This window comes from Talpa europaea (genome assembly GCF_964194135.1).
Source record: "Talpa europaea genome assembly, chromosome: 11".
Classification (NCBI taxonomy): domain Eukaryota; kingdom Metazoa; phylum Chordata; class Mammalia; order Eulipotyphla; family Talpidae; genus Talpa; species Talpa europaea.
The window spans coordinates 20,623,894-20,636,394 of record NC_140078.1 but is presented as its reverse complement, the minus strand read 5'-3'; the positions used below and the strand labels follow the sequence as shown (position 1 = coordinate 20,636,394).

The following is a 12,501-nucleotide window of genomic DNA, read 5'->3' as shown; positions in this document are numbered from 1 at the left end:
TATAAATACCTCACTGAATATTTTAATAATATATCTTGCTATACATATTTAGTTGTTGCTAAAATATAAATTCCCAGAAGCAGATGAAAGAATATGCATGTTTAATTTTATGTGAAATCTTAGTATTTCATTTTATTTTCTAAATGATATGCAATGACTCAAATATTCCATCATACTGAAATACTAGAGTTAACTGTGATCCTGTTTTATGGTTATATTGCTTCGAGTTCGATCCCTGGCCAGGGAGCTACCCACATGCGCAGCAGACCTCTCCTGACTCACCTGCTGCTCCCCTCAGCAGTGTATTTCAGTCAATCTGCCTGTTCTGCTCCCCATGCTGTCTATGGTGAATCTTGTTACCCCCCATACCTCTGGCCTGTACCCCAGTTCTTGTATGTGTAAATAAATCTTTAAAAAATAATAAACCTTCATCTTGTCAAATAATATCACTAGGGGAGATTCCTAAAGGAGTAATTAGTGAATAAAAAAGCTTGGACTTCTTTATGACTTAATTATAGTGCTAAAAAAATTGCTTTCCAGAAGGGTATATCATTTTCTGTTCTCACCATCAACATTATACTATTCGTTAAACTGAGTCTAGGCATCTCTTTATACATTTATTGGCGACTTATTTTTCTTTTTGTGAATTGCCTGTTCCTTTCTACTTTTTTCTGTTGGTTTGTTTGATTTTTCCTTGTATTTTTTGTAGGAGTTCATGCATCTCTTTATTAGTTCATTGAGACCAATAAACAAATATTTGATCACCTACTGTGCCAAATACTATTCTAGATGCTGGAGATGAATACAGCAATAAACAAAACAGAACAAAATTATATTTCAGCCAGGGGGAGGGATGCATAATAAACAACTATGTCAGGTGGTGATGGTGCTATAAAAACAAACAAATATCAGCAGTAATAAGTGGGAGATCAAAAGGAATGCTATTTTGTATGAGTGGCCATGAAGGTCTCTTATTGAATAGAAAGTTAGAATACATACAAAAGCAAGCCATTCAGAGAACTTCCTGGGGATCAGAACTTCAGGTGGAGGGCATCTGAGTGAGTTCTTCATAAACTCTGGCTATGTAGTACTCCCAAAATATCATTTGCTTTTTTGGTTTCTTTATAGTGTATTAAGTTTTAAAGTTTAGGTCAAATTTGTCAGTTCTATTCATGACTTCTGGGTTTTTTATTGTGAAGAATTTTTCTACCTCTAAATGTTAACTGTATTCTCATAGATTTACTTCTACTACTTTTATCATTGATTATCAACAGTTTCACTGAGGTGTAATTTAATATAAACTTCACCCATTTTGAGTACATGTCAATGAATTTTTGTAAACTTAGTTGTGTTAAAATAGGAGTGGACAGGGCCACAAGAAGGGTCACAGGGCAGGTGGCCAGATGGAAGGCTCAAAATGGCCGCCCACCTGCCCCGACTCTGAGACCAGAGAGCTGCCAAAAAGCCCCAAAAGGCCAAAAGGCCAAAAACCAGAAGTAAGGGCTCTAGCAATACAACACCCACACAGTAGCGGCCTGTGGGCTATAGCTAAACAAAAGACAGTGTCCAATAAGAGGACAGGTCACTGGCTGTGGGTTCTGACTCATGCGCACAATTGTAGGAGACCTCAGGCTCCAGGAACAACAACCATGGGGTTTATTTTGTAAACAGGGGAAACAAAGAGCTCACTGTATCCACAGTGGCTGCTATCTCACCCAGGTAGCATCAGTGATGGTTGCCACTGGTCACTAGGAGTGCTGGACAGCACTGGCCAGTAGTGATGGCCACTACTGGTCCTTCAGAGGGGCTGTCAGGGACACCCAGTGTTAACAGATCTTCGTGAGTTGTTTGGTTATACCAACAACACACAGCTCTTTGAGACACCAGGCCCAGGGCCTCGGTGTCCTTTCAGGCGATGTCAGAGACAGGACCAAGGCCCAGTCTGTGACATAGTCCTTCAGCTTCTCTTCCCTCCTTAGAGGTCAGCTGCTGGATGCTTCTTTTCCTCTTTCTTCGGAAGCCAGGAACAGTCTTCCCCATCTTCCTTCTCCTGCAGGGGCTGGGGTCATCTCTCCTTCTTTGGGGACCCTTCGCTCCCTCTGACCCTGGCTTAGCTCTTCTTGTACCCACAAGTCTGATTGGACTATTTAGCACCAATCAGCTCATAGCTCACACATGATTGGTCCATTACAAAACTGGCAGGTATTGAGCTCTGAGGAGCAACTGCCACAACTGACTTGTGGTGGCGCAGGTTGAAAGAACACCACTGCCCCTGCGGGCTCCCACCGCTGAGGTGGCTGGGTTCTGGTAACAGTACAACCACACCCCCGTTTTAGAACTGTACTTTAACTTTGTTACACATATATTTTTATATATCTGAGATTTATTTTAGCTTTTGATGTGAAGTTAAAAGAGCTAATCCCCCCACCCCATTTATTTGAAATATCTCCCTTATCTCAAGAAAAACTTCTATGGATGAATCTGTTCCTGGTCTTCTTTTTCCAGGAGTCACAAACTGACTGGGATTTGTTGGGTGGGTAGAGTTTCCAAAATTGAGAAATATCACATAAAAATGCAGATTTTTACCTTTTCAGGGAAAAAGAGAAGATCCAGCAACAATCTGCTGGAGGCAAGTAGAGACCACTCTAAACAGATATGAGGGTGGTGAATATAACCCCAGTTTGTCTGGGACAGGCTCTCTATATGCCCACTGTGGTGGTGTAATTTTTAACAGACGTCATTCATTCTTAATAGTGTTTTCAGTTTGGATGATAAATTGCAGTTATAATCATGAGTCACAATCTCCACCATTCCTTATTGCATCACACCTAACCTCAGCAGTTTAACTGGCCCAAAGCCCCAGCGGTTTAACTGCTCCAAAAGGCTCCACAGTTTGCATGGTTGAGTTTTGGCAGTTTAACTGTCTAAAGTCCTAAAAGCTTACCTAAACTGCCTAAAAAGCCCCCAGCAGTTTCAACTGCCCCAAACCTTAGCCCCACCCTCTTTTCCCATCTGCCCCAGCTCAGGGAGTGGAGTTCAAAAAGCTCCACCTTCGACCGTCAAGTTGATAAGAAAGGGTGGAATTTAGAAAGCTCCCCTTTTACCACGCACCTCCCTGTTTCTCATTCTTAAAATTTTCATTCTTAAAAGTGTTCCGGTTTGGGTGATAAATTGCAGTTATGTAACCACAAGTCACAGTCTCCACCATTCCATCCCCAAAAAGGGAGAAGTTTGCCAAAAGGTGGGGAGAAATTAGGACAAGTTTCGTCTGACAGACTGTGATGACACAATTTACCAATCCCTTTCCATCCAATATTTTCTCTTCACAACAATCTATTCAGTCACATAATTTATCCAGTTTGTTATTGTGCGTCAGTGTGTGGACTTTGTCTTCTGTAACCGGCATTCCAATACAGAAAACCTACTTAGCCTGTTCTGTTCACCATTGTAGTCCTCGTGATCCCTACGGGGCTGGCACAGAGCAAGCCCCTAGTAATATGACTGGAAGAACAGGATGCCAGGAATTACTAATTGGATGAACTAATGAGGAAAATGCGATGCTGGGACTAATGGCCCATGGCAAGTTAAGGGCCGAGAGAGGCAGAGAGGAATTAAACCCAGTGGCCCGATCATTGGCCTAGAGTTCAGAATTTTTTCCTGGTCAGTTGTCTGTGATCTCCCCCAAACAGGCAAGAAATGGAAGATTACGCACTCAGGAACCTGACTTCGATCTCGAGGGACCTCATAGAAATGTGGGACCCCTGCCCCGAAAAATCAAATGCTGCAGGAAACACCACAATCTATTCTGCACCTGCCCGCCTGAGAGCAAGACTACATTTCCCAGCAGGCCCGGCGGCGCGCAGGCTCCGGCCGCGCAGGGTTCCTGCCACGCGGCTTGCGCCTCCGCCATCCACCCATTGGGGGCGCTGCGGCGACCCCTCCGCCGCCCCGTAGAAATCTCCGCGGCCCCGGGGCCGCTTGCTTCCTGTTTGTCGGACGAGGAGACATGGCGTCGGCGCCGGCGGCGGCTGGGTCTGCGGCCGGCCGAGAGCGACGGGCCGCTGCGACGGGGGCGGCCTGGGGCGGATGGGGCGGCCGGCCGCGACCCGGTAACATTCTGCTACAGCTGCGGCAGGGCCAGCTGACCGGCCGGGGCCTGGTCCGGGCCATGCAGGTACGAAGCCGGTCCGGAGGGGCGGGGCGGGGTGGACCGGGCGGGAGCTGGCTAGGGGCCGGGAAGCGGCCTTTCCAGGCCGCCGCAGTACGGGCCCGACCCCTCTTGGCCGGCCGTGGGACCTCCCTGTGGGCTGCCCGGACGCTGTCAGCCGCGGCGGGGCGCTGGGTGGCGGCCGGCTGGAGGCCCCCGGTTGGGGGCTGAGCTGGTCTGGTCTGCTTCGGGCATTGATGGCGTGTAGGAGCCCCGGCTCAGCTCCTGGAACCTGCCTTCTCTGCGCCACGTCTGCAGGTCCGGGGGACCCTGGGCGAGTTTGCTTAAGCCTCTTGGGACCTCGAGCTTCTCCCCTGTGAGTTGGACGGGCAGCCCCCAAATGATGCCCAAGCCTATTATAAATGTCAGAGAGGCCTTTCCGTAGCAGTACCCCCAGCCCCCATCCTAAAGTAGGACCCCATTGTTAGTCACAGCCCTGAATTCGTTTCGTTTACATTACTTTCTTAGTCTGTAATTACATATTTCTTTGTTGTCTACCCTTTTCTCGCCTGTATCCGCATATTAGACTGAGCTCCAGCGGGTGCAGGGACTATTTGTTTTGCCGTGTAGAGCGTCATGCTTAAGAGCGGGGACTCTAGAAATCAGACATGGATGCAAAGCCCTACTCTCTTGGGCAAGTTCCCGTTCTGTGCCTCAGTTTCCAATTTTGTAAAACGAGGATAATAGTAATCTACCTCGTAAGGTGTGAGGATCGAAGTAGACAGTTGTGTAAAGCGGAAAGTGCATTTCTGGTGCATAGTGAGGACTGAAGGATAAGCACTTAATACTCATGGTTATACTTGGTTTCCATCTAATAATAGGTGCCCGATATAGGATTAGTGTGTTTTGTTTTTTTTTCTTTTTTTTTAATGAAAGGAAGTCACTGCTTTAGGGTAAAGCATGACGAATAAAATCTAGGCTCCTCACTTCTTCCCCTCCTCTCTTATGTTACCCGAACTTATGTTGCAGATACACCTGTAAAACATTAGCTTATTTTAAAGTCCGCTTTTGCATAAAGTAACTCTTGAAGGGTACACAAGATACTAATAAAGTGGTTTGTGGAAGTGGGGAGGGAATTGAATAGATGAAGATGAGAATGAGACTTTTCCCAGTATGATTGTATATATACTAATTTTGAACCATTTCAATATTACTCTTATAATTAAAGGACAGAATAAAGACAAGTGGTCTCTGTGTGGATGAAGGAGTTCTGGGTGAGCAATCATATATAAGCAACTTATATATTAGCAACATTCTCGCCTTGCATACTTCTCTATCTGTCTTAAGATCCTGGAAATACTTGCTCTATCCTTTACACCAAAATACGTTTTTGAACTGGGTGTGTAGTGACAGGAAGAAAGGGAGCTAACTCTGAACCACATACTTTGGATCAAACATTGTGCAAAGTTTACAATATTTTCATTTAATTCTTGGTCTTTTGAATTAGGTGTCTACTCATTTCAAAACAGATGAGGAAACTGAGGCTCAGGAAGGTTAGATAATTTGCTTCTAAACACCATCTTGATAATCCTTTAGATTGAGGGCAGTAGTCACAAAAGTTCTTTAACGTAAGGAATGAGGGAGTTTAGCACACTTATTTTGTTTCCAGTGCTGGATGACTTGAAATGGGAAGCCACTGGAGAAGCACACCAGACACAAGTTGTCTGCTATTCTTGAGCTTGATTTAGAATGGTCATTGTGGTAATTGACAGTTGTATACAGGTGTGGGAGATATTTGAGAGGCTGAGGTGGAGCTATCTTCCTGGAACTTTAGTGAGGATAAGCTAGCGACCTTCATTTTCCATGTGTCTTTTGTCCTTTCTTGATAACCTTGATTTCATCCTTTCTACTTCCCTTTCCCTCCTCCCTCCATTGCAGAATAAATTTTCCTCACAGATATTTCCACAGCACATAAGCAGCATATCCATTATGGCATGTGAAATACCGCGAAATACCAGCTTTAAAAACAATTTTTTTTAATTACGGTAAAAAAATTATAGCATGAAATTGACTTTTTTAAACCATTTTAAAGTGTGGGATTCAGTAGTGTTAAGAATGTTCACATTATAGGCCTCCCTGGTGGTGCAGGTGGTTGAGCGCCCCACTGTGAGACTGTCCGCAGCCTCTGCAGCGTGGGTTTGATTCCCTGCTGGCCTGCGAGAATCCCACATGGTGCCGCAGACCTCTCCTGTCGCCCCCGCTGCTCCCCTCAACAGTGTATTTTGGTCGTCTGCCTGCTCTGCTCCCCGCTCTGTCTCTGGTGAATCCTCTCACCCTCCTTCGCCTCTGGCCTGTACCCCAGCCTTGTATAAAAATAAATCTTTAAAAAAAAAAAGACTGTTCACATTATTGTGAAACATATCTCCAGAATTCTTCATCTTGCTAATCTGACACTAACTCATTAAATAATTCCCTTTCTCCCTCCTCTCAGTTCTGGTGAGTGCCATTCTATTTTCTGGTTCTGTCAGTTTGATTACTTTAGATACCTCATAAAAGTGGAATCACACTGTAGTTGTCTGTTAGTGACTGGCTTATTTCACTTAGTATAATGTCTTCAGGGTTCTTCCAAGTTGTAGCAAGTAGTAGGATTTCTTTGAAAAAGACTAGATTTTGAAGTAAGATGGATTTGGATTGAATCCTAGTTCTATCACTATCTGAGTAACCTAGCTTACCTTGTTTAACCTCTCTGAACCCCAAATTCCTTACTTCTACAATGACAGTAATGACATCTAACATATAGGATTGCTAGGATTAAATGAAATATATCTAAAAAGCTTGCCCAGTGTGTGCTGCATAGTAGATATTCAGCAAATAGTTGCTGTCAGCTTGTAATTATTATACTGGGTTTCTTGAGAGACACAGTCTTATTTTTCTTTGTGTCTGCAGAGCCTGAAATCTTCCAGACACTTAGATAGGACTTAGGACATTATTTGAATTGGAATACTATGTATGAGGGCTCAGTTCTCCTCCTCAGTTCTCTGTACTCCTAAACAGTTCCATGGCTTTAAAGAGTTTGATTGAGATTGCCTAGGTTTGTAGTTCTGTGTGTCTTTGGGCTTATTACTTAATCTCTATATTTCTGTTTCTTCACTTGTAAGATAAGAATAATCATGAGACTATAAACCAGAGACATTCTGCAGGGGATGGTGAGGGAGAGGGAGAGGGAACAAAACAGGGGAGGAAAGAGCGCAAGGGACTGTGGTGATGGTGTATGGGTAAATTGGTGGTAGAATTTTTACTGGAACTATACCTGAGAGAGAAAGCAAATATTGTACAAGAATGAACAATCATGTAAAATATATATACATAAGTTTAATAATAATAAAAAATAGGGCCTCCCCGGTAGCACAGTGGTTGAGCGCTGGGTTGCGAAGCTGCCCGCAGCCTCTGCAGCGCTGGTTCAATCCCAGGCTGCTCCCTGGCCACCGGAGGAGGGTCCTGCATGGCGCCCAGACCTCTCCTGCCACCCGCTGCTCCCCTCAGCAGTGTACTTTGGTCCTTCTGCCTGCTCTGCTCCCTGCTCTGGCTCTGGTGAATTCTCTCACCCTCCCCCTCTTCTGACTGTACCCAGTGCTTGTATAAATAAATAAATAAATAAATAAATAAATAAATCTTAAAACAAACAAACAAACAAAAAAACCCAAAAACCAACAACAATATTTAAATGTTAAAAAAAATAATAATAAAAAATAAATGCATGGGAGGAAACATGTAAAAAAAAAAAAAAAGGATAATCATGAGACCTAACTTCCTAAAGTTGTGGTAAGGACCAAGTGAGTTTATACATATAAAGCACTTAAACTGGTGTCTGAAATGTGGTAAGCTTGCTATAAAAGTTAGCAGATAGTATTGTTTTTAACAAATACTCTATATCCTGATGGATCCTGCATCTATTTCCATCCTGTTTTCTCCCTTTAGCTTCAAGTGGGTATATACAGATAACCTTCTCAGCATCTCCACCACATAGATGAGTAATGGGTATCTCAAACTTATTAAAAAATCTGATTTCTTTTCCACCACACCTGCTCTTCCCCATGTCTCCCCATTTCCCAGTGGGGACTTGGACTTGAAAGAAACCTGGCAGAAAACTCAAGGGCATATAATTTAGAATGGACCTGTCCTGCTTGGATTTTAGTGTGCCTTATTTTAATTTCTTTTTAGTTTGCCCTCTATCAAGGTAATAAAATATGCTGTTATGATGTTGTTAATTTAATAGAGCCTATTCACATCTGTCAGCACATTTGATTCTTAGATCTTATAAATCCTTAAAATCCTCTAGTGGCATCTCATTGCAGTTAGAATTAATTCCAGATTCCTTAACAGGAGCTCCAGTGGCGCAATCGGTTAGCGCGGTACTTATACAGATTCCTTAACATGGGCATATAAAATCAGTAGGAGTTTTGAAAAGGGATAGAACAAACTAACTGTTGGCACTGGGCAGAATAACTCACAATTCACGACGCTCCAACCCTAGAAATACATGTTTGGTTTGGCAATCTTGTCAAAAGCTAGTTAAATAGCATTCTTGCTCTGTTTCCCAAATGACCATCATTGCTTTCTTCATGATTGTTGATACCTAAATAACACCTGTTATTTCATATTTTTCTTTAGATTTTAAATTTTTCAATAGACGCTGCTTGTTTTAGCGACATTCTAAGTTTAAGTATTTGTGAGACCCAGGGGTTTAAGTCGAATACAGTCTTCCCTGCCTGCCAAAGGTAATTTTATACTGGAAGCCCCCTGGACAGGGTACCTTTTCATAAATTAAAAATATAAATACCAGAGGGAACGGGACAAGGGGACACACACACAAAAGGACATATGACAGTGCTATTATTTGTGGTTTTAGGACTGAAGCACTGCCATCTGATTAAAAAAGAAGAAATACCAGTGATTTTAGCAGGAAATTTTTATATTTACAAACTATTAAAATTCACACCTGATTATACTGAAACAAAATAAATCCCATTATTTATTGGTTAACATTTGTTACAGAATAACTTAACAAGGTATTTAATTTTCATTGATATTCTTTAAGATGACTGTTTACTTGCACCTAGATGATATTTTGAGGCATTATTTTACACTTAACACTAAACAAATAAAATATACATTTATGTTATGAAATTCAGCCTTTAATGATTTAAAAAGAAAAGCAGTAAAGACAGAACAAGTCAGTGAAAACTTTATGGAAATATCACATTCACTAGAGAGGTTGACAGCTTAGGCAGTGTGATATAAGAGATTATCACCGCTGTAAACTGTCAAACCACAAGTATTCCAAGAGAAAAACCCCATACAACACCTGCCAGTGATTCAACTTTGAGGATAACTGGATGGTGTTGATTTCATCAGAGTACTCAGTTGTACACAAGGAAGACAAAATTCAAGTGATTATTTTTAAGCTAGAGTCATTGATTTGTGAGACAATGTGGGGGTAGTAAGAGAATATGTTAGCGATATAGTTGAGAGGCTCTCTGGTATCATGACCCTAGTAACAAAATATAGCAGTGCCCTGCTCCACTTTTCACCCACAAGTTTTGTGAACACTGCAGCCTTTTCTTTTGCAGTAGAAGGGTCCAGGAAATAGAAAGGCCAGTGTTTCTAAATAACATGCTTATAATGTTTCTTGACTTTTCAGTTGTAGACATTATCTCTTTTCTTCCTTAAATTCACAACGCTACATATTTTATTTACAACATTCTCTTAATGTAGTTATATCACACTTTTGGCTATTGGTGTTAAGTATTTATTTATTTAGTTTTAAAGATTTATTCATTCATGCATACAAGAACTGGGGTATAGACCAGAGTATGGGGGGTGAGAGGATTCACCAGAGACAGAGTGGGAAACAGAACAGGCAGACCAACTGAAATACACCACTGAGGGGAGAAGCGGGTGAGCCAGGAGAGGTCGCTGCGCCATGTGGGCTGCTCCCTGGCCTGCCGGGGATTGAACTCGTGTTGTAGTGGCTGCAGACAGCTCCATAGGTTGTGACTCAACCCCTTGCGCCACCAGGGAGGCCCCTGGTGTTAAGTATTTACATGATGATGATGACAGTGGTATAATTGTATATTGCAGAGCCATATAGTATACAATGATTATATTTTTGTATAGTTTTTCCTTACAGTTAAAACATCTTTCCCTCCATTTAAAAAATTGAGCTGTAGATGTAAACATAGTAGAATTCACCTTTTTTAGTGTATAGTTCTCTGAGTTTTGATACACCACATATGTAGTCATGCTCTGAATAACAACACTTGAGTCCATTAGGAACTGCATATTTGACAGTGATTCTATATAACGAAGGTGTGTAGGAGCCTATACCATCTAGGTTTGTGTCAGGATCCTCTGTGATGTTAATATGACAATGAAATCATCTGATGCTTCTTAATTTCCTTCATTAAATGATGCTTGACTGTAGTAGAGTTAGGATACAGAATACTATTGCATTAGTCAGTGCTTTCCTCACACCAATTTGTTGTCTTCTGTTTTCTGCCCTAATATGTCATTTTACACAGTCACAGAAATGGAATTGTACCAACATATAGCCTTTTGAGTCTAGTTTCCTTCACTAGAATAATCATCCTTTAAAAATTTGCTTTGCATCTGTGTACTTGTAATTTATCTCCAAATTCTGTTTTTTTTTCCTTTAAGAAATTTTTGTTGGAATGCTGCACCTTCCTGCTCCAATTTACTAGCACAATTATACAGCTGCATGCTTGTGATTTTCCTTCACCAAAGTCAGAGCATTTCCCTCCTCATGTCTTAGAACCTCTGCTGAATTCTGTTTTCCTTTTTCATGTAGAGCGTGTTCTCTAGTAACCTCTCAAGAAAGAGTACAGAGAAAGTAACTTTTTTTAAGCTTGTGTGTCTAAAAATGTCTTTTATTCTTTAAATTGTGTGTTTAGTTTAGCTGAGTATAGAACTCTAAGTTGGAAGTTATTTTACATTTTAGTAGTGTTAATACATTGTCTTTAAGCATTTTGAGAGGTTCTCATCTGGTTCCTTGTTGTGGTGTGTGACCTATACTCACCCCTCAATCCCTTAGAGCTTTTAGGATCATCTCTCTTGCTAGTATTCTAAAATTTTACTTGTATGCATATGTGAAAATCTTATTGTACAGGACACTTTGTGTACTTGTACATAGAAATATGTAAAAGTTACATCAATCATCTGACATTAACCCCTTCTGCAAAGTGATTGTGCTAAATGTTCTTTTAGGGTTTTCCTGTTTTTAAGAGATATTTTCTTTCCTACAGAGTTTGACTTAGGATTGCTTTGGAGAGTTTCATGGAGTGGGTGAAACTTTGGTTCTAAAGAATGAGTAGAATTTGAACAGTGTAGCAGAGTTATTTCATTTCTAGCAGTAAGAACACCCCTGAGAAATCCCTTATAATTGACCATTAGAAGACTGGAAAGTGGAAATGGAATGTTCACGTGGGTGATAGGTGGGAGATAAGTTTAGACAGGTTGGTCATACGATGGGGAAGATAGTTAGCATTTGTCAAGTATCCAGTGTGCCATTGTGTCAAGACTTGGTTTTTGAAAGACTTGGTTTTTAAACATTTTAAAATACCTTGTTGTTATATTTGCCTACAAGAAACTATGCTATGTATAAGCACCATAACCACTTATTTACCACTAAAATTAAAAAATTACCAATACGTTTGATGGCCTTTTGTGTTAGTCCTTATCCACCAGAGGTATCCTTCTCCACCAGGGGTATATGAACATATTTTTATATGAATAAAAAGTATGCATCTATACAAGAGAAAAGTAACTCTCCCTACAGCCACCTCCAGTAGCACCCTGGACTTGTTATGTATCCCTTCAGAGACACTCTAAGAAAGCAGGGCCTCCCTGGTAGCTCAGAGGTTAAGTCTCAGTGCTATCAAGCAAATGCAGCCACTGCAGCTTGAGTTCAATACCTGGTTAGGGAGCTGACCCACATGACACAGCAGACCTCTCCTGTCTCACTGGCTGCTCCCCTCAGCAGTGTATTTCAGTAGATCCACCTGTTCTGCTCGCCACTCTGTCTCTGGTGAATCCGCTCACCTCCCACCCCCCATCTCTGGCAAATGTGTCTATATCTTCCTTGTTTGTTTATACAAATTGTATCATACTGTACATTCTGTTTTCCACTTAAACATGTATCTTGGAGAGCCTCACATAATCAGTATATACAGGTTATTTTGTTTCAGACACTTAAAAAACTTTCTGGTTTAAAATATAACAGATAGATTGCACAAAAAAATGTACAGTATGGCTCAGTGAAAAATAATCAATCATCA

General features: G+C 41.5%; 1 protein-coding gene across 2 annotated transcripts in view; it reads left to right on the top strand.

Moving 5' to 3' along the window:
* Window positions 1-4,006: 4,006 nt before the first annotated feature.
* Window positions 4,007-12,501, top strand: part of TRPC4AP (transient receptor potential cation channel subfamily C member 4 associated protein) — a gene marked incomplete at both ends in the record, with an annotated part of 55,627 nt that continues 47,132 nt past the window's right edge. For both annotated transcript variants that reach the window (XM_084247874.1, XM_084247873.1), the window contains one exon: window positions 4,007-4,174. In XM_084247874.1, coding sequence (XP_084104000.1) covers window positions 4,007-4,174 — 168 coding nt within the window. The remainder of the gene's footprint in view (window positions 4,175-12,501) is intronic.